Consider the following 26732-nt stretch of genomic DNA (forward strand, 5'->3'; position numbering starts at 1 on the left):
TTAATTCATGCGGAGGAGCATATAACAGGCATGTGGATGGGACATTCACATTCTTTTAAACTAACACAAAGATGTTAGAATCTTCATATATGCAGAATGTAAACTGCATAAAATTCAGGGATCTTTCATGAAGTGACAGTGGTGTATTAGGAAAGGAATATTAAGTAAAAACTCTGATTATGCCAATAAAACAAAGCGATGTGCAAAAATATTTTCACGCATCTTACCTCTAAGTCTCATGTTTATGTAAGTTTCCCTGTGGTGTTCTGATGAGTGTCGGTGCAATTGGTGGAGTTGGAATGTCCAACACTATCATATGAAGAGCAAGTTTTCTGGTTTTGGCTGTCTTTTTGATCAATAGAGTATTTTTTTTTAAATATAGCATTGCTGTGATCGGTGAAATGTCTGTGTTAATCATGTTGATAGAATAGTGATGCTAACATTTCCTTGTACCGCACCTATATTTGGCACCGTGAATTGGCAGGATTTTCTTATACGATTCCTATAACCGGCATTGTGATTATAATACTGTGAATAGTGGGATTTCCATGTGCATCCTCCTATCATTGGGCACTGATTGGTGGAATCTCCTTGTCTTCTTTTCCTGATATTGGCATTGTTGCTGGTATTAGTATTTTTTCCATATATTGCTCATATCAGGGCCATTGTGGTTAATGGAGTTCCTTTGTTCTATTGATATTATTGGCAATGAGATGCATTACTCCTGAAAAATCAAGAACATAAGAGGGTAAAAATAAAAGCAGGACTTGGTCATTTGTCCCACAGAGCTATTTAATAAGATCATGGCTGATCTGGCCATGGACTCAGCTCCACTTATCTGCATTTTCCCTTTAATCCTTGATTCCCATCTTCTTCAAGACTCTATCCATCTGTATTTTAAATTAATTCAATGAGGCAGCCTCTACTGCCTCTTTGGGCAGAGAATTCCACATATTCACTGCTCTCTGGGAGAACCAGTTAATTGGTGAACTTTACTTCATTCCTGTCAACTGCACTTTTTTAGATATTGTTTCCTTAGACATTTTTCCATTGATGGATCCATACTCGTGGCAGTTACTATTCATTGTTTATGTAGTTAATGCAGGCAAGTGTGGTTTAATGGTCAGCAGAGATGCACTGGGATGAAAGGCATATTTCATTGCTGTACAACTCTGATTCCATGACTATTAGTTTCAATTACAATCACTGTTTTGTGGAGTTTTCCTGTGTAATTCCTCTTTTTCTTTGTGATTGTGAAGCTTCCAAATGTGACTGTGTTAATGGTGGACTTCCTTTGTTTTACTTGTGATTGGTGGAACTTCCTATAAATGTTTCTTTGCTTAATGGAGATTTGTTATAATTATTTTATCAACTGATGTGTGATTAAGAGAGCTTTCTGAATTATTTAAATCAGTGTCACGTTGGCTGGTTAAGTTCCTTCGTATGATTCCTATTTTGGTGGGTTTTATTGTATCATTGTTGACAGTGTCATTGTAACTGGGCGAATTTCCCTAGATTTTCCAGACACTTTCACTGCAAATGATTGAATCTCCTTGCACTAATTGTATTAGGGTTGCTGTGATTTGATTTTCTTTCTAATATTCTTATCATTGTGTAGCACTATCGATCAACCATATTTGACAGAGAGTTGTGATTAATAGGCTTTAATCCTGCAGACATCATCACATCTCACATGTTGCTGGCCTGGTTCCAAGGCAGGTACTAAAGGAAGAGTTTGGGTGTAACAGCCTTTATAGGGATTTCTGGGAGGGAGGAGTCACAGGTTCAGGGGGTGGCCCAGCTCATACAATACAAACAAGACAGTGGTTGCATCACACATTGGAACTTTAATTATTTGTGTTGTGATAAAATATTTTAACAGTTGCAATTGTGATTCGGTGTTTATTACGGTATTGTTCCAATTAGTGCAGTTCATTTCTTGTTAGTCCCATCCTCAGGGCTGGGATTAGTGAAGCTTGCTTCAATTATTTCAAAAAGTTTAACAGGAACGGGAGGGGTGAGAAAGAAAAAAGGAAACTAGAGACACAACAGATAACCAGCCCAGAAGAAGAGGACCAACATCAAGACACCATGGGAAAAAATAATACCCAACAAACTGAGACAAGCAGCTCAACAAGAAAGTCAGAAGAGACACAGATACAAGGAAGAGAAATAGAAGACACAAACCCAAGAGCAGACACAGAAGAAGAAGAAGAAGACCAAGCTCTGCACAGAGGAATAGGAGGTAAAATGAATGGACAGTACATAGATTTTAAAAAAATTCAAGAACAAATGAAAGCATTAAAAGAATGGCTGACTCTAGAATTTAGTGAAATGAAAAGAAAAATGAAAAGTACAGAAGAAAAAGTGAGAAGAATAGAGCTAGTTATAACAAATGTAGGGAAAAGATTAGAAAATGTGGAAGAATGTGTAATGGCGATAGAAATGGAAATGAACAACTTAAAAACAAAATTGGAAGAAAGTGACAAAAAAAGTTAAAGATACACAGGAGTTGTTAGCTCAGAAGATGGATGTAATGGAAAACTATAGTAGGTGAAACAATATAAAGATAGTGGGCCTTAAGGAAGATGAAGAAGGCAAAGATATGAAAGAATTTATAAAAGAATGGATCCCAAAAGTCCTGGGAATGCCAGAAATGCAGGAAGGAATGGAAATAGAAAGGGCACACAGAACATTAGCCCCAAAACCACAGTCACAACAAAAACCAAGATCCATTTTAGTAAAATTCCTGAGATACACGACAAGACAAAATATATTGGAGAAGGCAATGAATAAAATAAGAGAAGTCAAAAAACAACTGGAATACAAAGGTCAAAAAAAATTTTCTACCCAGACATAAGTTTTGAGCTCCTGAAGAAGAGGAAGGAGTTTAACGTAGCAAAATCATTCCTATGGAAGAAAGGCTATAAATTTATGTTAAAGGATCCAGCAGTACTTAAAATAGTTATCTCAGGGCAGCAAAACAGACTGTTCTCGGATCCAGAAAAAGCACGAGAATTTGCAGAATGCCTGCAAGACAGAAAGAGAGATGAAGAGATGTAACAAGAACAAAGAATGATGACAAACTACATATAAAGTAAAAAATATGTATAAGTAAGAACTAAAGGAGGGAAGAAAAGGGAAGTAAGAGAGAAGGAGGGGGAAAAAGAGGAGGGGTTAAAAAATTAATGATAAATAAATAAAAAAGAAAAAGAGAGGGAAGAAAAGAGGGGGAACTTTGTTGTAATGTGAAGATAAAAGTCTTTTCTGGAGGGGTTTGGCTGGGAGAGAATAACAGTCACTGAGAAATCAGTTGACACTTGCGAACGGGTTTGCAGTCCGAATGGAGAGGGGAGTTGTGGTTGCCCGGCAAGGGACAAGGAACGACTCAGAGAGGGGGTGGGGTTAAGGGAATTTTAGATGTGGGAATGGTTGAAATATTTTATGTTTTACAAGTGTTGTCATACAGTGCCTTCATAAAAAGAAAACTGAGAAATGGAAATGGGGTAAAGGGGAAAAGTGGTGGTGAGGAAGTGGAAATTAGGTGTAAACAGAGTATGAAATGGCCATGTTAAACTATATGACCATAAATATTAATGGAAAACATAACCAAATCAAAAGGAAGAGGCTATTAAATTTACTGAAAACAAATAGATATAGCATTCGTGCAGGAAAAGCATCTAACTGAAGTGGAACACAAGAAATTAAGGGGAGACTGGGTAGGGCACATAACGGCAGCATCATATAACTCAAAACCCAGAGGTGTAGCCATATTAATCAATAAAAATGTACCAATCAAAATAGAAGAGGAAATAATAGATCCAGCAGGGTGATACATAATATTAAAATGTCAGATATATTCAGAGCTCTGGAATTTGGTCAATATATATGCACCTTATGAAGAAGATCAAAAGTTTATGCAATATTTTTTTTTGAAGATTGTAGGTACGCAGGGGAATATATTAATAGGAGGGGACTTTAACCTTAATTTGGATAAAACTGGACAAAAGACTAGCAGAAAGAACAAAGTAGCCAAATTTATGGTTAAATCAATGCAAGAAATGCAACTTTTGTATATATGGAGGAGACAACACCCAAAGGAGAAGGAATACTCATATTATTCAAGTAGACATAAAACATACTCAAGGATTGACCTGTTCCTGTTGTCAGCCCATATCCATGGGAGAGTTAGGAAAACAGAATATAAAGCTAGATTGTTATCAGATCACTCACCCCTGTTATTAGCAATATAGCTGGAGGACATCCCACCAAGAACGTATAGTTGAACATTAAACTCCATGCTACTTAAAAGACAGGATTTTTGAGAATTTATTGAGCGCCAAATTAAAATGTACTTTGAAATAAATACGGAATCAGTGAAAGATAAATTTATATTATGGGATGCAATGAAAGCCTTCATCAGAGGGCAGATAATAAGTTATGTAACTAAGATGAAGAACGACTACAATCGAGAAATAGATCAGCTGGAAAGGGAAATAGTAAGTACAGAAAAAGAACTAGCAACAAGGGAAGATACAACAAAAAGAAGAGAATTGGTGGACAAAAAGAAATACAAAACACTACAAATGTATAAGGTGGAGAAGAAAATAATGAAGATAAAGCAGAAGTATTATGAGCTAGGAGAAAAAACGCACAAAATACTAGCTTGGGAGCTTAAAACAGAACAAGCTAAAACAACGGTATTGGCATCAAGGAAAAAGGACAAACAAATTACATATAACCCAACAGAGATCAATGAAAACTTCAAGGAATTCTACGAGCAATTATACTGAACTGAGAACGAAGGGAAAGAAGACAAAATAGATGAGTTTCTAGCTAAAATTGAACTACCGAAATTGCAAGAAGAGGAGCAAAACAAATTGATAAAACCATTTGAAATGGAGGAAATACAGGATATATTAAAAAAGCTACCAAACAATAAAACGCCTGGAGAGGACGGACTCCCAATAGAATTCTATAAAACATTTCAAGACTTATTAATTCCTCCTCTCCTGGAAGTAATGAACCAGATTGAAGAAACATAAAACATGCCAGATTCATGTAAAACAGCAATAATTACAGTAATACCAAAGATGGGAAATGATCCACTAACACCAGCATCGTATAGACCAATATTTCTACTTAACTCAGATTATAAGATAATAGTAAAACGATTAGCAAACAGATTGGCCGACTATATACCAAAAATAGTAAAACTAGATCAAACTGGATTTATTAAGGAAAAAACGAACGGACAATTCGTGTAAGTTCATTAGCTTAATCCATGCAGTACAAGGTGACAGGTAAAATAGATGGGGGAGAGCCAGTGGATGTGGTGTACCTGGACTTCCAAAAGGCCTTCGATAAGGTCCCGCATAAATGACTGGCTTACAAAATCAAGGCTCATGGGATTGGGGGCAAAGTATTGATGTGGATTGAGAACTGGCTGGCAGGTAGAAGACAAGAGAGTTGGGATAAATGGCTCATTTTCTGAGTGGCAGGCGGTGACCAGTGAGGTGCCACTGGGAACCCAGCTGTTCACAATTTACATTAATGATCTGGATGAGGGGATTGGATGAAATATCTCCAAATTTGCAGATGACACTAAGCTAGGAGGGGTTGTGTGCACGGAAGAGGGGGTCAGGAAGCTCCAGTGTGATTTGGATAAATTGAGGGACTGGGCAGATACATAGCAAATGCACTACAATGTGGATAAATATGAGGTTATCCACTTTGGTAATACAAACCGGAGGGCAGATTACTATTTGAATGGCAGATGGGATGTTTCCAATGATGGGAAAATCCAAAACCCGGGGCTATGGTTTGAGGATAATAGGCAAACCATTTAGGACCGAGATGAGGAGGAATTTCTTTACCCAGAGGGTGGTGAATCTGTGGAATTCATTGCCACAGAGGGCAGTAGAGGGAGGTTCATTAAATATATTTAAGAGGGAATTAGATATATTTCTTCAGTATAAGGGCATTAAAGGTTACGGAGAGAAGGCAGGGACGGTGTACTAAACTTTAAGATCAGCCATGATCTCGTTGAATGGCGGAGCAGGCTCGAAGGGTCGAATGACCTACTCCTGCTCTTATCTTCTATATTTCTATGTTTCTATGAAATAAGATGCCAACAGTGGCGGATGCTTTAGACACAGAGAAAGCCTATGACAGGGTAGAATGGAATTATTTATTCAAAGTACTACAGAGGTTCAACAGAGAAACATATTAATTGGATTAAAGCATTATATAAGGGACCATTGGCGAAGGTGACAGTAAATGGATATATAATCGAACCAATTTAAATTAAGTAGGTCAACTAGGCATGTCCACTATCTCCCTCACTATTCGCTTTAGCTATAGAACTCTTGGCAGAACTGATAAGAACAGAAAATAAAATAAAAGGGATAAAAATAAAAGAGAAGGAACATAAAATCAGTCTATTTGCAGATGACATCAGAGTATACTTAACAGAACCAGAATTATCAATAAAAGAATTACATAAGAAATTGAAGGGATATGGAGAAATTTTGGGGTATAATATCAATGCAAATAAAAGTGAAGTGATGCCAATGAATAATGCGGATTTCACAAAGTTTAAGAAAGACCCACCATTTAAATGGCAAACACAACCAATCTGATACCTAGGTATTAGACTAGATAATAATCTAGGCCATCTATACAAATTAAATTATCAGCCATTAATGAAGAAATTACAAGATGACTTAGAACATTGGAAAGATTTACCACTAACATTGATAGGAAGGGTAAATTGCATTAAAATGAATATCTTCCCAAGGATACAATACCTATTTCAATCGTTACCAATTCCCTTAACAAAGAAATTCTTCAATGAGCTAAAGAAAATAACAAGGAAATTCTTATGGAAAGGGGGGAAAGTGAGGATAGCGCTAGATAAATTAACAGAATTGTACAAACAAGGGGGCTTACAGCTACCAAACTTTAAGAATTATTATAGAGCAGCACAATTAAGATATCTATCAGATTTTTATCAAACAAGGGAAAAACCAGATTGGACGAGGTTAGAGCAAGATAAAATAGGGGAGAAGGTACCAGAACATATACTTTGTAAGTGGAATGAAAAACTGGTGCAATATAGAAGTTAACCAGTACTGCACCATCTGCTCAACATTTGGAAGAAGATTCACGTAGAAAGAAAAAAAGCAAATTACCAACTACCAAAATTATTATTGATGCAAAATCAACTAATCCCTTTCACAATAGATAAACTTTCCTTTAGAGAATGGGAGAGAAAAGGGATCAAAAGAATAGAAAATAGTTTTTTGGGAAATAATTTATTATCTTTTGAACAAATTAAGTACAAATATGGAATAACTCACGATACAATGTTTGCATACCACCAACTGAAAACCTACTTAAAGGACAAATTGGGAAGCAGGCTGAGGTTACCAGAAGGAAGCAGCTTTGAATATGTGATTACAGACACAATGATAATAAAACGATTTATAACAAACATGTACATCAAGCTGCAAGAGAAAGAGAATGATGAAATAAGCTGTAAACCCAAACAAAAATGGGAACAAGATCTAAACATAAAGATAAAAAATGAAAAATGGGAAAAGCTATGCTCCGGAACTATGAGAAATACAATAAACATGAGGTTACACATGATACAATATAATTGGTTACACAGGCTATATATCACGCCCAAAAAGTTAAATAAATGGGACCCAACAGTATCAGATAGATGTTTTTGCTGTAAGAAGGAAACGGGAACAACAGTTCATGCAATTTGGGCATATGAGAAAGTGGAAAAGTTTTGGGAAGATCTAAATCAGGTATTAAATAAAATCACAAAAACCAACATACCAAAAAATCCAGAGATCTTTCTTCTAAGTAATATAAGAAGTAAAGAATTAGGCCTCAAACTGGATGAAGCACAAAAAAGATTTATTATGATAGCCTTAGCTGTAGCAAAAAAATGTATAATGTCAACCTGGAAATCAGAAGAGAGCCTGAGAGGACAGCAATGGTACATAGAAATGAATAAATGTATTCCATTGGAAAAAAATAACATATAATTTAAAAAATAAAGTCACATTATTCGAACAAATTTGGGAACCGTACGTGGAACACAACAGAGAGGGCTACCGCGGACTTCCACCCCTAAAATGACAGAATGAGAAGAAGACGAAATGAACTGACCCAGTGTGTAAAAGTAGATGATACAATTTTCTTATTTATTTTCATTGTGTGATGACATTGTTTAATGGGTTTAATGTATTGTATATGTTGAACGTTTAGTGGGTTTGGAGCGGGGTGGGAAGGAAGGAGGTGAGGGAGGGGTGAAAAAGGGGAGAAAAGGACCCTGTGTATATTCAAGAGGGACATGTTTGTGTGTATTTTTGTTAATATGGTTCATAGTGTGAAATTTTTTTTTTTAATTTAAAAAAAAATTATTTCAAAATGTTTCATTGTGACTGCTAGAACCTAAATAGTGGCATATGCTTGTTGGAGTTTATTGCATCAAACCTATAATAATATTGTGATTGAAGGCATCTTCTTGTATTATTCTTAATGATGATATTGTGATTGTGTTTGTGACCCTGTACTAATCCATTCAGCATGACTGTGGGGAAAGTTCCATCGTTTATTCCCTACTTCAGTGCTGCTGAATGTTTTCTTGAATTATTCAAATGATACTGTGGTTACGTGTTGGCATCAGGGGTCAGAGTCAACCACAGGAGAAGCAAGGTGCGGTTCCCCGGAACTTTCCAATCAATGGCGCTGTGATCATCAAATCTTTCTTGTATTGGATACAAAAAAAAAGTGCTGGAGGTTAGCAGCAGGCCAGTGAGCATCTGCAGAAAGATGATTTCAAGTGTCCTCTCACCATGGATGCTGTCTGTACTGCCTTGCTTTTCCAACATTCTCTGCTATTATTTCAGATTTTGAATAGCTGCCATTTTTTGAATGTTTGTCTCCCTGTAATAATGTTTTTTTTTAAATATTTATCATGTTTATGATGTAAATTTGATTGATGGAGTGTGATTATTCCTGGCTTGGTGTTTGTTCTCATTCCCTGTATTTTTCTAATTGGTTTTGTTGGCTTTGGGCAAGTTCCGATGCACTCTTTCCATCAGTCTGCCATGTAGTGTTTCTCAGTATTACTCTTATCAGTGAGTATGTGATTGGTTAAAAAAAAAATCCCTGCACAGTGACATTGTGATTGATAGAGTTTTCTTGTATTATTTATATCAATTGTACTGTTTTTGGCAGGGCCTTTTCTTTATTATCCAAGTGTCACTGTGACTGATGGAGTTTCTTCACTGTCCCCCTGTCAATGAGTCTCCCATCTGTGATATCATGCTTAGTTCAGTCACCTTGTGTCAGTGACTGGTGAAATTTCTGTCCTGCTTGAGCTGCTGGAGGAACTCAATGTGTCCACCAGAGGCCAAAGGACAGTTAATGCTTTGGATTGTGACCCTGCATCAGAGATGAGAGTGTCAAGGGGAGATAGTCTCTATAAGAGGTAAGGGCACAAGTGAGGAGGCCAAGGTTGGCAAGAGATAGATGGATCCAAATGAGATAAGATTGATGAGCAGATGCAGCCAAGTGGAGGAAGGATGGATGGAAGTAATGACAGATGCTGGGAGGTGATAGGTGGAGTTAAATAATGCCCATAGAGAATGAAAATGGAAGTGATGAGTGGAACCAGATAAGGAGGAAAAAGAACCATCACAAAAGAGGGATTTGGAATCCAATAGGTTGAGGGTGTGGGTGACAACGAATGGAATTTGGTGGGGAGGGGAAAGAAACTGGACAACAGAGAGCAGAAGTGGGGTGTGAAATTGATCTGGAAAGAAGGGTTTGCGTGAGAAAGCATGGATGCATCAGAAGGAGAGAGAAATGAAGAGAAAGGCTGTAGGTTACCTGAAAATGGAGAACTGTATTACTTGTATGAACCTCACCCACAGTCTCAAATTGTGTGCATGCCCTGCATCTAGTGCTACCTGCCCAATTCCCAATTGGTGCTGATATTGGGCACCAGTTTTTCAATTAAGCCAACAAGAGCAATTGGACGAGGTATGGAAACTTTGTGGACAGGCATAACTTCTAGGTAGAGATGATCAGTGATATTGTTACCCAACCCCCTCAGTGATTGGAATTTCTCTGTGTTATCCTTTATTGGCATCATGTTTGTTATTTTATCACAGAAAAGGCAAAAAGTTGGAATAAATGGGTTGATTCATGGCTGGAAGTATGTAGCTGGGCTAATAGTCTAGGGGTCTTCTCTTAACTCTCAATTATTTACATTTTCAGATTTATTGTCAGAGTACATACATGACATCACATACAACCCTGAGATTCTTTTGTTCCTGCGGGTCAGCAGAATTACCGCTTATTAGAAATGCAAAATAAAAACAGTACACAGTGTATACCTGTGAAGAAATAAAGAACTGTAAACAGATAACAAATGTAAACAAGCTAACTGTACAATACAGAAAGAATTTTAAAAATCAATAAAGTGCAAAGATTTATTTTAATGACCTGATGTAAGGTATCCAAATGTGTCAGTGACGCAGAAATGATGTGTGAAGGCATGTTACCGACAGTTATTGTGGCTCTACAGCAGGAAACAGGGATGCAAGGTGGGTGTGTAAATTTGGCAAATAGAAGTCAATTGAGTTTAAAGTGGACAAGTGTGTGTTATTGCCTTTTGGGAGGTCAAATTAAACTATACTGTTTCAGTTGGTGCGGTTAGCACAATTCTGTTACAGCGCCAGCGACTAGGTCTGGGGTTCGAATCCTACTGTGTCGGGAAGTCGTTTGTGCATTCTCCCTGTGTCTGCATGTTTCCTTCGGTTGCTCCAGCTTCTTCCCACTGTTCAAAAACATTTTGGGGGTGTCTGGTGTCTGTGTTCATGTATTCCTATCACAATTCAAATTGGTCACAAGACATTGATGAAGTTCTGCGATTTCTTTTCAGATTCAAATTTACTGTAAATTTCTCTGATTATATTCTCAGCAGGTATCAGAGAGGATGTTTGAATTTACTTTTATTGTTCCTTTTGTGATCGATGTGATTGCTCTGCTTTTTTTTCATTAATCTGACCCATGAATCATCCTTCATTGGCGTTGCTTATCCTGGTGTTTCAACAATATTTATTTGAGGAGATTTAATTTAACATTTCATTGCTTGTAATAGTTGAACTAGAGTTCAACTAGCAGAAAATGAGTTTAGTTTACCGATGATGCAATTTCAAATTGAAAATAAAGAGAGCAATTAAAATTAAAGAGCTCAAAGACAAATTGACAAGTCTAATCAAATTGTGAATGCTGAGTATGTGTCAGTGAAATGTTCATAATTGCTCAAGGAAAACTCTCCTAAGTTATTTGTTTCTAAATTTACTCAAATAAGGAATAAAGGAAGAACCTTCCAAAGAAAATATATAAACATGTAGCGGCGCTATAGATAGACTTCTTTGGCTTGGCTTCGCGGACGAAGATTTATGGAGGGGGTAAATGTCCACGTCAGCTGCAGGCTCGTTTGTGGCTGACAAGTCCGATGCGGGACAGGCAGACACGGTTGCACCGGTTGCAGGGGAAAATTGGTTGGTTGGAGTTGGGTGTTGGGTTTTTCCTCCTTTGCCTTTTGTCAGTGAGGTGGGCTCTGCGGTCTTAGACTATAATTCCCAGAAATCTAGCGACCCAGCATGGGACGTCATAACGTTATGACTTGGCGCGCATGTTTCAATGTTTTAAAAGACTCGAGTAAAGGAGTTCTGATTTAGCTGCAACTGTGTGTATGTCGTTATTTTGCATTCATCAGCAATCATTGTGTTTTTAGTGCCTGCCAATATATATAATTTTGAAGGTGAATCCCTTATCCCTTATTTGAATACATATATTTTAATGTGGACGAGACGAAGGAGGTGATCGTGGACTTTGGGAGGACCAGGAATGACCAACAACAACTCCTTAGTTAGAGAGAATGGAGAGCATCAAGTTCCTTGGAGTTCTCATAACTAGTGACCTATCGTGAACACTCAACATCTCCTCACTTGTCAGGAAGGTGCAACAGCGTCTGAACTTGCTGAGAAGACTGAAACGGGCAAGGCTACCGGCCACCATTATGTAGGTCTTCTGCAACAGCTCTATCAAGATCGTCCTGGCCGGCTGCATTGCAGTGTGATATGGTCACTGCAGAGAAATGGATCGGAGGTCAATCCACAGGACCATAGTGTGGCAGGGATGATCCATCGACATGAGGAGAGTAGAAGCGTTTTACAGAGAGTGGTTGGTGGAGGAATGGCTGCCATAGTTCATGACAGAAACAGACAAGGTAGCAACATGTAAAGAGCTTCCACAGAAGGAATGAGGGGATATAGAGCATGTACAGGCACCAATGGCTCACTTTAACTTGGCATCCTGTTTATGCCAGACATAATGGGACCACAAATGGCTTGTTGTGGTGCTGCTCTGTCTATTTTCTGAACATTGACCAATTGGATTCACATTTCATTGCTCACAGGCCAAAGTAATGAAACATGGAGGTTATATGCTTTGATAAAGAAATTGTTTCATCGATGGCTTAGCTTCAATACACAGTATCTTAAAGACAGGGTCACTTTACAGAAAAGAAAGGACACAAACATTTGTACTTTCTTGGAAGATGATGGAAGTTCAACAGGTCCCCCTTGTCTCTCAACAACTCTGCAGGTACACCATTGGATGTATCACAGCACGGAAAGGGGTCGGTCTGCTCAAGATCGGAAGAAGCTGCAGAATGTGGAGACTACAGTTCAGAGCATGACAAACTCCCCCCCGCCCCCCCTCCATGGGCCACCGACATCACCTGATACCTCAGAAAGACAGCCAGTGTGATGAAAGACCCATCACATCATGGACACTCCAGTCCCCCCGTCCCCCATCCTCCTATGGGAAAAGATTGAAAAGTGGGAAAACATGCATCAAAGCACTTAAAAGTTATTTCTTCCCCGCAACAATCAGGCTTCTGAATGAGCCTCTCAGTAGTAACTAAATGCTGCTACTGCCCTTGTAATGTGCAGTGCTAATTGATCTTTTCATTGCTATTCTGTATTTTTGCTCTTGTCCCTTTACTTTGTAGTGCTGTGTGGATGTTAGAAATAAGCTGCTCGACTACTTGCAGAAGAACCCTTCTCACTAAACCCTTGTTTAAAAACAGAAATAGGGAGAATTCTGGGAATTATAGACTAGTGAGTCTTTGGTGTGCAAGCTAATGGAGAGGATTCTTAAGGACAGGATCTATGAGCATTTGGATATGTAGTCTATTCAAGGATAGTCAGCATGGCTTTGTGAAGGGAAGGTCGTGCCTCACGAGCCTAACTGAGTTTTTTGAGGAGGTAACAAAATAAATTATGAGCAATGTGGTCTACATTAATTTTAGCAAGGCATTTGACAAGGTCCCTGTCCCCACGAGAGACTTATCCAGAAAGTCATGAGGCATGGGATTGGTGGAACATTGGCCGTGTAGATAAAAAAAATGGCTTGCAGGTAGAAAGCACTGAGTTGTAGTTGAAGGAAACTATTCTGCCTGGAGGTTAGTGACTAGTGGAGTGCTGCAAGGATCTGTTCTGGGACCCCTGCTCTTTGTGATTTTTATAAATGACCTGGATGAAGAGGCAGAAGGATGGGTCAGTAAGTTTGCAGATGACACGAAGGTTGGAGAAGTTGAGGATGGAACTGAAGTTTGTCGAAAGTTACAAGAGGATATAGATAGGATGCAGAGTTGGGCAGAAAAGTGGGAGATGGAGTTCAATTCAGATAAGTGTGAAGTGATGCATTTTGGAAGGACAAACCAGAAGGCTGAGTACAGGGTTAATTAAGGGTGTGGATGAATAGAGGGACCTTGGGTTTCAAATCCATACATCCTTCAAGGTCAGCGCACAGGCTAGTAAGATAGCTAAGAAGGCCTGTGGAATGCTGGGCTTCATTAATGGGGGGGGGGGGGAGGAGGAATTTGAGTTCAGGAGTAGAGAGATCTTATTGCAACTCTACAAATCTCTGGTAAGACCACTCTTAGAGTATTGTGTTCAGTTCTGGTCACCTCATTATAAGAATGATACGGAAGCTATGGAGAGGGTGCAGAGGGTGTTGTCTGGATTGGAAAACAAGTCTTATGAGGCAAGGTTAGAAGTGCTGGGATTTTTCTCTTTGGAGAGTAGAAGGATGAGAGGAGACTTTATAGAGGTCTTCAAAATTATGAGAGGCATCGATAGGGTGGACAGCCAGCACCTGTTTCCCAAGGAAGGATCAGCAAACACTAGAGGACACATGTACAAAATTAAGGAATAGAAGTTTAGGGGAGACATCAGGGTAAGTTTCTTTACACAGAGAGAGTTGAAGGTGCCTGGAATGCCTTTGCTGGGGATGGTGGTGTAGGCTGAAACATTGGGGGCATTTAAGAGACCCTTAAACACATGGATGAAAGAAAAATAGAGGGTTATGGGGTTGGGATGGTTTAGTTTTGTTTTAGGAAGTAATATATTAGTCAGCACAATGTTGAGGGATGAAGGGCCTGTACTGTACTGTATTGTTCTATGTTCTATGTAAGGCCACTTATCCTTTAGTATGAGAGTAGTAAAAAAAATCTAAAGTGCACCATGCAACAGAGAATAAGTTCCGTGAAAACAACGTAAGGGCAGCATCATTTTACTAATGAGTGGTCAATTTTCTAATCTGAAACTCTCCTAGAATCTGGAGGAGTGTGTTTTCAAACTCATCTGCCTTCTGCGTGACAAGAGTATTACCAGCTGAGATGGGTCTTTTGATATTTTGGCAATTTTACAATGCAGCGCAAAGTGTAGCCTGAGTTGCTGGTTTGTTTGTGTGATGGTCTACAACTCTCTGCAGATTCTTGTGATCTCTGGCAGAGCAGTTCCTGTTCCGAGCCATGATGTGCCTAGACAGGATCCTTTCTACCTTGGAGAAAATGAAGTGGATTTGTTGGTGTTCTGATTGGGGGCTGCAGACCAGGTGTTTAACTAGATGTTGGTCACCAAATTGGAAGCATATTGCATGGCATGGACGTGTCCATGGGAACCTGTTTCACTGAACTGGAACATTGGAATAGAGAAATGCTGAAGAAATTAGTTATTGCACACATTGCTCAGGATCATTTCATCACTTAATATCAGGGCTGCAGTTGGAGGAGAGGTCTGTTTTTTGAACAGCTTAATGTCTTCATAACCTCCTGTTGTATCATAAGAAGTTTATAACTCTACTGGGAGAGAGGGTGAAGGAAATAGTGTTGCATACTTAGGAGCTCCAATTGATAGTCCTTCCAGTCAACATTTAGTATACCCCAGGTCTATCCAGTCTCCAGTGAATAAAACCCTGGTCTATCCCATCTGCACTGAGTATAACCCTGGTCTATCCTATTCCCATTGAGTATAACCCTGATCTATCCATCCACACTGAGTACAACCTTGGTCTATCCCTCTCCACTGAATATAACCCAGATATATCCAGTCACCAGTGAGTAAAACTATGGTATATCCCATCCCCATTGAGTATAACCCTGGTCTATTCCATCCGCATTGAGTACAACCCTGATGTATCTGTCCGTGCTGAGTACAACCCTGGTCTATCCATCCCCTCTGTGATTAACCCTGGTCGATCCCATCCCCACTGAGTATAACATTAGTCTATCCCTTCAGCACTGAATATAACCCTGATCTATCCAGTGAGTAAAGCCATGGTCTATCCAATCTCCAATAAGAAAAATCCTGGTCTATCCAATCTCCAGTGAGTAAAACCCTGGTATATCCAGTCTTCAGAGAGTAAAGCTCTAGTCCATCCATATTTAAAGTCACCATAGTTGGCTAAGCATGGAAATGTCTTCCATAGCATTTCATATGATTGACCCTGTCCATTTGCTTCCATTCAGTTAACCTGTAAATATGTTTACCAAATCATTGTCTCTATTGATGTGGTGGTAATCATGTCACTGGGTATATTTTAATCAGAGGTGCATAAGTTCTTGATCAGAAAAGGGATCAACCGTTATAGGGAGAAGGCAGGCAAATAGGGTTGTAAAGAATAGTAAATCAGCCATGATAGAATATCAGAGCAGACTCAATAGGCCCAGTGTCCAAATTCTGCTCTTATATCTTATGACATCAGTATCGCAATATTATTAAGATGCAAGAGAAGGCTGTTTTCTCCTCTAAGTCCAGATGGTCTTTGGAGGGTAATCCAAACTGCCCCATTCCCCAAACATTTTACACAAAACACTTCCTTTTATTTTTCCTCAACCACTCTCTGATGTCTGTTTGAAAGTCCTGACTGAATTTTTGTCAATACAGGGAATGAGTTCCAGAGCATAAAGTGAAGAAAATTTACTTGGTTTTCTCTAGCCCTTGTGCTACAGAGTCTCAAGAACTTTTCCACGTGTCAAATTGTCTTTGGTTCAAGGGACACAACCCAGGATTCTCCACACTGACTTCTTCAGCTGAAACCCCTCATCCCTTGAACCATTTTTCTAGGATCAGCCAGAGCTTTCACCTTGGCAAGGTCTCATGCACTTTACCAACCACTCTCTTTACTTTTAGTGAGACAAAATGCAGGCTAGATGATGACTTTGCCAAATGCCTGTGCTCTGCCTATGGTCTAATCTTAAATTCCAGTCACCGACCATTTCAGTTCCCATTATTTTTCCCATATCTGTCCTTGGCCTCATCCATTACCAGGGAGAGGCCATATGTAAACTTGAGAAACAATCCATCATAGTTCTCCTGGACAGCCTTCATCTTAAATTGTATTAACGTCAATTTGTACTCATGGATGCTGCCTGATCTGATGAATCCCTCCAGCCACACATTGTTTTCTCAAGATTCCAGCATCTGCAGTTTTAATGGTTTTCATTCTTCCAATAAACCCAGCCACCTTCAAATATTTATGCATCAGTGCATCCCTCAGGTGCCCAAATGTTTTTTGGTTGTGGGTCACATACAGAAAAACATAAGGAGTCATGGCAAAACAATATTAAGCCCAGCAGTTTTAACCACTGTTAGCTCCTTTAACAGCCCATTTAAAGCCTGGACAAAGCCTATGGGAGTCAGGCTGGGCATTTGAACCCCATGAGGGAGTGCTGAGACTTTGCTCCCCACATTCTGCGGGTCTGCCTGCAGTAACAGCAGCTCTGGCAGTGCCAACATTTTTTCTTCTAATAGGCCACTTAAAAATGGGCATTGGGCCTCAGTTGCCCCAGGACCATTATTTGACCACCCCTCATCATTCTTTTTATCCAATGGAGTGGTGCAAAATATTGATAAAATTCCTCATCCTTCAAATCATTCCGGTAACTGTTTGTATCGCCCTCTTTTTAGCGCATCCACATCCTTCAACAAGTAGCTGCTCTCCCTTCACCATGTTGAACTTCATCTGCCACTTGACACCCAATCTCAAATTAATTATCATCTGACTGTCTATATACAACCAGTCAAAGCAGTGTTCCTCCAGACCATGGTGCACACAGACACAAACATTCTCAATCTGCCAGCCAATCTGTGTCCTCTTGAAGTCCATTATTTTTTTTTCGATATTCAGCACATTAACAGGCCATTTTGGTCCATGAGTCCTTGCCACCCAATTTGCACCATGATAGGCTCCATCAACTCCATAGCCGTAGAGTGAGGAATGATAGGCTTTATTATTCTTTAGATTTGTAGCTGGCCTGATTCCAGGTGCTCGACTGAAGGCAGAGAGGGAGATCAACCTTTATTCCAGGGTCACAAGGGGAGGAGTTACCAGGGAGCCAGTCACCAGTAGGGGACAGGCCGGCTACCCATCAGCCATTACATATTCCTATCTACACATTGACACCCTCTTTTAAAACAAAACCCCTCTGGGTTAAAAGTCCTAGAGGCTCAGCCAGTTGGGTGGTCTTCTTTGCCTCTGTGACTGGTACAGTTCTGCTGGTAGTATAATGGTTGGTTCCATTGCTGGTTTGTGGGACCTAAGGCTGGGGAAGAAGGCTTGGTTGTATGTGGGGACACTTGTGGTGGCCGGACCAGCTGGAGCAGGGTCCGGGAGTATGGCGTGGTGGGTGGGGGTGGATCACTGACTTGCACCAGGTCCCTGACAGGGTTAGTATGGGTGTAGGTTGGACCTGGGTTGCAGGGGGTGAGGAGTGGGCAGGAGTCTCCGGCACATGCCAGGTCCCGGACAAGGACCATGTCCTCATGGATGTCTGAGTACACCACTTAAGCATACTGAGGGTTGGTATGCAGGAGTTGCACCTCTGACCAATGTGTCAGACTTGTAACCCCTCACATGTTTCCACAGCAGGACAGGTCTCAGGGATGAGAGCCAGGGTGGTAGTGTGGTTCTGGTCGCTGGTTTCCTGGGGAAGGAAAACATGCATTCATGTGGGGTTGCATTGGTAGCGGGACATAACAGAGATCAAATGGACATTGGGGGAGTTGGTGGTAGGTCGACTTTAGGTCAGAGGTGGCGAACACCCAGTACAGGGTGATCTTGTTGTAATGTCAGCGAATCAAGGAAGGGGATATGTGTTCAGCTGTGTGAAGTGGTTGATTGTTTGGCTACAGTCGATCACCATATGGGGCTTGGGCTCTCCATGGACTAGAGCTGGGCAAAGAATGATGATCACATATTTACCAGCATTGTACTCTCTGCCAGATGTTGTGAGGCAGCAAATACAAATGTTACTGAGGTAATTAAAAAAGTAACATATAAAACAAGGTAGTACATTTCAATGACATTGAAACAAAATTCTCATAAAATGTTGCATATTAAACCAAAGTATCCTCAGTGGTCTAAGAAGGAGCTCAAACTTACCAGCCATTCCCCCTTTCCTGGTCCTTGAGCTTGTTATAGTTGTCTGTGGTAAGTAAAGGAATATTTAAGGTGTTCAGTTAGTGATGAAAAGTAAAGAGCCACTGTAGTAAAGTGTTCTAAATTGTGGAACCCTGAAAATATCCATAGAATGTCTGATTAGAACAGATTCTTCAATGTACGTAATTTTGCTTTTGGCTGTTATACATTTTTGCTTTCCTGGAAAGACTAAATAAAAACATTTTCAAACATTGCCTCTGCATGTACCTTCCAAAATGCCTTCAAGACAATGAACACAGCAAGTTCACTCAAAATGTATCTTAAAAGCAGAGCAGGGCTTCAGCTGCTGGAAATCGGACAGCAGGTTCGCCCAATACCAGTGGAAAGAGAAACAGAATGATCATTTCAGCTCAGTGATTTCCAATATTTGCTATTTTGTTTCCACAAAGAGTAAGTTTAGTCAGAATCAGGGGTTTTCTGAGTAATATTGAGTGGGAGATTGATCAAGAAATTGAACATAACATCCTTTGTTTTTATTTCAGGATTGTGTCCCATTGTGAGATTCTGGGTGTCTCATCTTACCATCTAATGGACAGTGTGGACTTCCTCAGTGGTGCACTGAAGAGCCAGCTTAAGTTGTTGTTCTTGTCTCGAATGGGAGTGAAGCCCCCAATCTTCTCACTCCAGATTTCCTACCCTGGAATACATTTCCCAAGACACTGCCAGCCTTCCCTGACTTGTGCTGTGTGCATAAAGCCCGCAGAGGCTGGTGTGACACTTCACAGACATCTTCAGCTGTGGTTGAATTGAGTTGGTATCTAGTCCCAAAGTTGTTGTCAATCTGAATACTTTGAAAGTGGTGTCACAGATAGATAAGGTGGTCAAAAAGACTTCTAGGCCCATTGGCCTTCATCAGTCAATGTATTGGAGTACAAAAGTTTGAGAGGTCATATTGCAATTATATAAGAGGTTAGTGAGGCCCCATTTGGATGGAGTATTGTGTTCAGTTTTGGTCACCATACTAGAGGAAAGATTTCAAGCTGGAGAAGGTGCAGAAAATATGCACAAGGATGTTGCCAAGACTCTGGGACTTGAGCTACAGAGAGAGGTTAAGGAGGCTGGTGCATTATATCTTGGACTGTATGAGGATGAGCAGTAATTTCAGAGAAGTATACAAAATCGTAAGAGGAATAGATTAGATGAATGCACAGTCTTTGGTCCAGAGTAAGGGAATAACCAGAGGACATTGATTTAAGGTGAGGGGAGGGAGATTTGAAAGTAACCTGAGGATTAACTATTTTATGCAGAGGATGGTGGGAGTATGGAACAAACTGCCAGAGGCAGGTACTATTTCAGCATTCAGGAAACATTTTGACAGATACTTGGACAGAGTAAGTTGAGAGTGATAGGTGTTAAATGCAGGAAGGTGGAATGAGTCTGTGTGAGACATTTTGGTTAGCATGGACATGTTAGACTGAAGGGCCTGTTTTCAACGCTGCATGACTAACGCCAAGTTTGTGTTCTGTAGGCAGTGGCAGCCTCTTGTACTTTGTTTGTGGCTTATTCCAGCCATATCCATTGTTGCTGTCCCCTGATTTCCATGGCAATGGAAACCCACCTACCCATTCATTTCCTTCCCAATTATCATGGTGCAGAAGCCATTTGCAATCTCACAGATACTTTGAACTCCTGGAGAGTATTGTTCAATCTCATATGTTCTCCATCAAGCACCAGTAGGAACATGTCTTTGATTCTCCATGTACTTGTGTGGGTATCTCACATTTGCCTTCCCCTTGTGATTCCAGGCCTGCAAGCTATTCTACCGGAACATCTGCAGGAACGGTTTGTTCAGGCAGCTCTGAGTTACATCGCCTGTAACTCCGAAGGCAGCTTCATCTGCAAGAATCATGACTGCTGGTGCCAGTGTACAGCTAAGTACCCAGAGTGCAACTGCCCTTACCGAGACATCCAAGCCATGGAGGACAACCTGCTGTGGATAACTGACAGCTGGACCAATCGCAACAATGAATTTGAAGTATCAGGTCAGAAGCTGCATTTTCATGACTTGACACCTTCCCCAGGGGATTTTAAAAACTCATTGGCAGATTGTGCTCACTTCCTTGTTGGGCAGGAAGGCGTAAATCCAAGGTTTTGAGGGGGCCGTCACTGTCGAAATTAGGTATAGTGAGAAATAGAATACTGCAGATGCCAAAAATCTGAAGTTAAAAACAAAATACTTGTGATAGGTCTCGGATCAGTCTAACAGCTGTGGAGAGAAACGGTTAATGTTTTAGATCATTCACTCTGAGTGTTCACAGATGCTGCTTAACCTGCTGGGTACCTTTCCACAGAAGTCTTCTACTTGGTAATTTCTCAAATGATGTAGGAATTGAAGATGTTTGGGTGCTTTCCATCTGGGGATTAGCATGGGAGGAGTGGTAGAGTTATATCTGAGAAAACGTGGGTGAATATAGCTCCCACACTGCAGGATGTGCCTACATTCTTTCTGGATAACCCCTGAGCACAGCATTAAGGTCATAACTCTGGCTGGAAGCTAATTCCTTAAATTCCAACAGATTTTATTTGAAACCTAAAAGTGTTTATATCCTTACTCATCAGTGGAATTCATGACTCACAGTTTAATATTTTTGACTTGATTTGTTTAGAGAGGTTTAGAAGTAAAATACATTTTATTAGTTTCATACAGCATGGACACAAGCCCTTCGGTGCAACTTGTCCATGCAGACCAAGTTGCTTATATTGTGCTTATCTGGATAACTGATAACATTGTTCTATACACAAAGGTGTATAGATAGAATGACTGCTCTGCACTGGCCACCGTGACAGAGGTGCACCAAAGAAAAGGTACAAGGACTGCCTAAAGAAATCTCTTGGTGCCTGCCACATTGACCACCGCCAGTGGGCTGATAACGCCTCAAACCGTGCATCTTGGCGCCTCACAGTTTGGCGGGCAGCAACCTCCTTTGAAGAAGACCGCAGAGCCCACCTCACTGACAAAAGGCAAAGGAGGAAAAACCCAACACCCAACCCCAACCAACCAATTTTCCCCTGCAACCGCTGCAACCGTGTCTGCCTGTCCCACATCGGACTTGTCAGCCACAAACGAGCCTGCAGCTGACGTGGACTTTTTACCCCCTCCATAAATCTTCATCCGCGAAGCCAAGCCAAAGAAAAAAAAAATAGATAGAATGACTGCATGTAGGCTTTTTCCACTGAGATTGAGTAAGATACAAGCCAAAGAACATGGGTGAAAGGGAAAAAGTTAAGGGGAACTTGAGGGAGAACATCTTCACACAGGGCGTGTACAATGAGCTGGTAACTGAAATGGTGAAAGTGGGCTCAATTTTGATATTCAAGAAAAATTTAGACAGGTACATGGATGGGAGAGGTATGAAGAATATAGACTGGGTGCAGATTGGTGGGACTAGGCAGAATAATAATTTTGCACTGACTAGAAGAGCCGAATGGCCTGTTTCTGTGCTGTTATGTTTTACAGTTCTTTGGTGTATTGGCTAAATCCAACAAGACACACCCAAAACAGTCATTGTCATGGCTGAAAAATGGGAGGCTCCAATATATCACCTGGTTCAATTCTCCTCTATCCAGCTAAAAGAAGAGAATTGCAGCAGCTTCTCCTCCTCCACTCACCTTATTATCTCAGGGGAGACTGTCTAGCCATCTCAGATATAGTGCTTGGGTGCAATGTTATCACTAAATGAAGCTTTGTGTTTAACTTCAATTTTGACATCAGACATTTGCTGTCTCCAATAGCTGATGGCAAAGCTTCACTCCCAGTGGAACTCAGTGCCTTCTCCATCAAGTTAATTGCGCAACAGTGAAGTACCACGCCTCCGCACTCTCATGTCCACTGATGATCCCATCCTGTCCTCTGTATCTGAGGATAATGTGCATGCTACCTTCAGGAAAGTGAATCCGAGGAAAGAATCTGGCCCGGATGGAGTACCTGACCAAGTATTAAAAATCTGTGCTGAACATATTACCAATATATCATAGATATTTTCAACATCTCCCTCCGGCAGGACATTGTACCCCCCCCACCATCCCCCCATTTAAAACAGGCATCAATCATCACCCAAGAAGAGTGTAATAACCTATCGACCAGTAGCACTTACATCAACAGTAATGAAGCGTTTGAAAGGCTGGTGTTAAAGCATTTCAACTCCAGTGTGAGCAGCGTCATGGATACATTCCAATTCACCTATCATAGCAACAGAACTATGGTGGATGTCATCTCACAGTCTCTACACAAAGCCCTGGAACACCTGGACAGTAATGATGCATATATCAGTATGTTCTTTATCGACTACAGTTTCGCATTTAACACCATCATCCCCTCAAAACTGATCAGCAAACTCCAAGATCTGGGATTCAACACTCCACTGTGTATTTACATCCTGAATTTCCTCACCTCTAAACCACAGTCAGTGAGGATTAGTAAGAACATCTCCTCCACAATCTCCATCAGTACCGGAAAACCACAGGGCTGTTCTTAGCCTCCTGCTGTACTCACTTTACACCTATGACTGTGTGACTAGGTATGATAATAACATCATCTATAAATTGCCAATCATACCACAGTAGTATAACCATATAATTATATAACAATTGCCAGTTCAGCCCTTCTAGTCCATGCCAAACTCCTTCTCCCACCTAGTCCCATTAGGTTGTTATTGAAAAAGGTGATGAGTCAACATACAGGAGGGAGATTGAAAATGTGACTGAATGGTGCACAGACAACAACCTTGCACTCAATGTCACCAAAACTAAAGAGATGATTGTTGTCTTCAGGAAGAGAAACCCAAAGGTATAAAATCCAGTGATCGTTGGAGGATTAGATGTGGAGAGGGTGAGCAAATTTAAATTCATGGGAGTCACCAACTCAGAGGAATTTTCCTGGACCCAACACTTTAATGGCATCATGAGGAAAGAATGCCAACTCCTTTACTTTGTCAGGAGTTTGTGGAGGTTTGGCATGACATCAGAAACCCTGGCAAATTTCTGCAGATGTGTGGTGAAAAGTGTGCTGACCGGCTGCATCATGGTCTGGTATGGTGACAGCGTAAAGCCCTCAAAAAGGTAATGGATGCAGCCCAGGTCATCACAGGCAAACCCTCCCCACTATTGAGAACATCTACAGGGAACAGTGCCATTAAAGAGCAGCAGCAAACACCAAGGATCCACACCACCCAGCACACACTCTGTTCTCGCTGCTGCCATCAGGAAGAGGGATAGATGCTACAAGAGTCACACCACCTGGTCAGAAACAGCTTTGAACCCTCCCCATGAGACTCCTCAACAACAAACTCAATCAGGGACTCATTTAAGGACTCTTACTTGATTGTTTAAAACTCTCTCTGTTTTGCACAGTCAGTTTGTTTACATTTGTTATCTGCTTACAGTTCTTTATTTGTTTACATGTATATACTGCGTAGAGTTTTTTTTGCACTACCAATAAGTGGTTATTCTGCCTCGCCCACTGGAAAAAGATTCTCAGGGTTGTATATGATGTCATGTATATCATCTGACAATAAATCTGAAATCTGACATCAGTCTCTACCTCACCATAGCTCTGTGTTTCTCTGTGGTCTCTCAATTTTGTAGGCTGTTGGGTGAGTGCAAGTTTTCTATTGCTAAGTGCTGATCACTGGGCTAAACCGTACAACCATGACAACTAAATCTGTCTATTTCCATTTTGAGTATGACTGTGTGAATGAGAGTTTTGTGTCATAAGCAACAGGACAATGTTCAGATGCACCAGAAATGTTTACTTATTAGAGCCACACAACACTTATGACAATCATGGTAAATTAGATCTTTTGATGGTTATGGACTAGTTTATTGTTAGGGCCAGGGTCAAGATCCTGGTAGCTGTTGGAAGAAAACTGGTCTTAACCCTAAAGGTAGGTACTAGTGTTTAGGCTTCAGTGCCATCTGCCTGAAGGTAGCAGCAAGAAGAGTTTGTGACCAGGGTGATAGGGGTCCTGCATGATGTTGGCTGCCTTTTTGATGAAGTGCCTCACATAGATGTTTTCAATAGATGGGAAGTCAATGCCTGTGATGGACTCGGCTAAATCTCACAACATCAGTATTTATTCTCAGGACCTGGCCATGACTAGGATTTATTGCCCATTTCCAATTGTCCTTCCGACAATGGTGGTGAGCTGTCATCTTGAGCTTCTGATGTAATCTCCTGACAATGACTGGTCTTTGTCCCTCTCAATGAATTATTTGCAACATTTACAGCCAATATTTCCTGGTTTGTCTTGTCTGAGCATTAAGTCTTTCAATCTTTGCTGCTTAAGCCACAACTGAGTCTCACAAACCTGCAGCATTCATTCCCAGTCCTATTTTTCCAATCATCGTACTATGGCACCTTTTGAATTTAGTCCAGCCCTAACAATAGTTTGCATAGCGGTTAGCACCGGACTATTACATTGGCAGTGACCCAAATATGAATTTGTTTCTTTTGGTAAAGAGTTTGTACATTCTCCCCGGGCCTGTGTGGGTTTCTTTGGGGTGCTCCAGTTTCCTCCCACCCTCCAAAAACATATGGGATTTGTAGCTCAATTGGTATATTTGGGTGGCATGGGCTCATGGGCCGGAAGGGCCTGGTTCTGTGCTGTATGTCCAAAATTAAAAATATCCATCTGTGCCAGGCATTTGAAACTAAAGCAAAACCTGCATCATGAATGCCACTGAGGCTCCTCAAGCTGTGGGAATCCCTCCTCAATACCTGCCAGTTTCTTGAGCCCATTTTCCTCCAGGCCAGTCCTGAAACCTTTTGTTCTGTGCATGGGGCTTGGACTTAATGATTGTTTGCTTCCACATCTATCTGAGGGCACACTTCATTCTGAGGTTGATGCTGTAGATACTGTCAAAGCTTTTCACCATATCTTGTTAAAATTTCATCCACATTTGTTCTGCTTTCCTGAACCTGGCATCTCTAATGCTTATATCTCTGTTCTGTTTTTTCAATAATTAATATGAGTTTTGTACCCAGGTTTCTGCTCTTAATGATTACTCTTTATTTCCTTTTTGTGACTTTCAAATGAACCAAACTGTTCCTTGTCTAAAGAGCAGCTTAGATTTAGAGCCATCTTTTAAACAAGGTGTGACATCACAGCCCAAGTTATCTGATTAAATGCATCCTCTCCAGACTTTGACACAGACTTCACCTTCCCCTCTACTGTCCCACCTTGCCCTCATTAATGGTATGTAGTCAATTTTATTTTGTTGCATCCTTGAGATGCTTTGAAGTGACAAACACTAACAGAATTTGACACATAACTACGGAGGAAAATATCTAGTTCTACTCTTTGACCTTTCTCATCTTATTCCATAAATCTACAGCCCTTTTTTTTAACCACTACTTACATCCTCCCAGCCTCTGTCATGATCTCCCCCACCTGGCTCCATCTGCCCTTCAACCTCTCCTCAACTGGATCCACCTATCATTTGTCAGCTCTTTCCCCACATATCTCCCTCACCTCTTTATACAGGCTATCTCCTCTAAGTCCAAATGAAGGGTATTGACCTGAAATGTCGACTTTCTATTTCCCTCAACAGATTCTGCCTGAACCACTTGAGTGTTTCCAACATTTTCTATTTCTGCAACAATTCTTTGTCCTCATCTGCACCTGCCACATATATCTTCTCCCAATTCGGCACTTTGTGTATCCTTCTTTCACTCCTGTCCCTTATTGGCAAAGTTTCCAACGGTCTGATGCTTCTTGTCAGAATTAATTTCCATTCACTACTCTTGCCTTCTCTCTCTCTCTCTCTCTCTCTCTCTCTCTCTCTCTCTCTCAGAATGCCTGTTCCTTTAGCCTTTGATCTCACTCAAAACTCTTGTTTGTTTTCCT

General features: G+C 40.6%; 1 protein-coding gene across 2 annotated transcripts in view; it reads left to right on the plus strand.

The window, feature by feature from the left end:
- The window catches only part of LOC138763389 (BMP/retinoic acid-inducible neural-specific protein 3-like), a 185329-nt gene that overhangs the window by 134420 nt on the left and 24177 nt on the right, over positions 1 to 26732 (plus strand). For both annotated transcript variants that reach the window (XM_069937477.1, XM_069937476.1), the window contains exon 6: positions 20634 to 20870. In XM_069937477.1, coding sequence (XP_069793578.1) covers positions 20634 to 20870 — 237 coding nt within the window. The remainder of the gene's footprint in view (positions 1 to 20633; positions 20871 to 26732) is intronic.

The sequence above is a fragment of the Narcine bancroftii genome, chromosome 5, assembly GCF_036971445.1.
Source record: "Narcine bancroftii isolate sNarBan1 chromosome 5, sNarBan1.hap1, whole genome shotgun sequence".
Lineage (NCBI taxonomy): Eukaryota > Metazoa > Chordata > Chondrichthyes > Torpediniformes > Narcinidae > Narcine > Narcine bancroftii.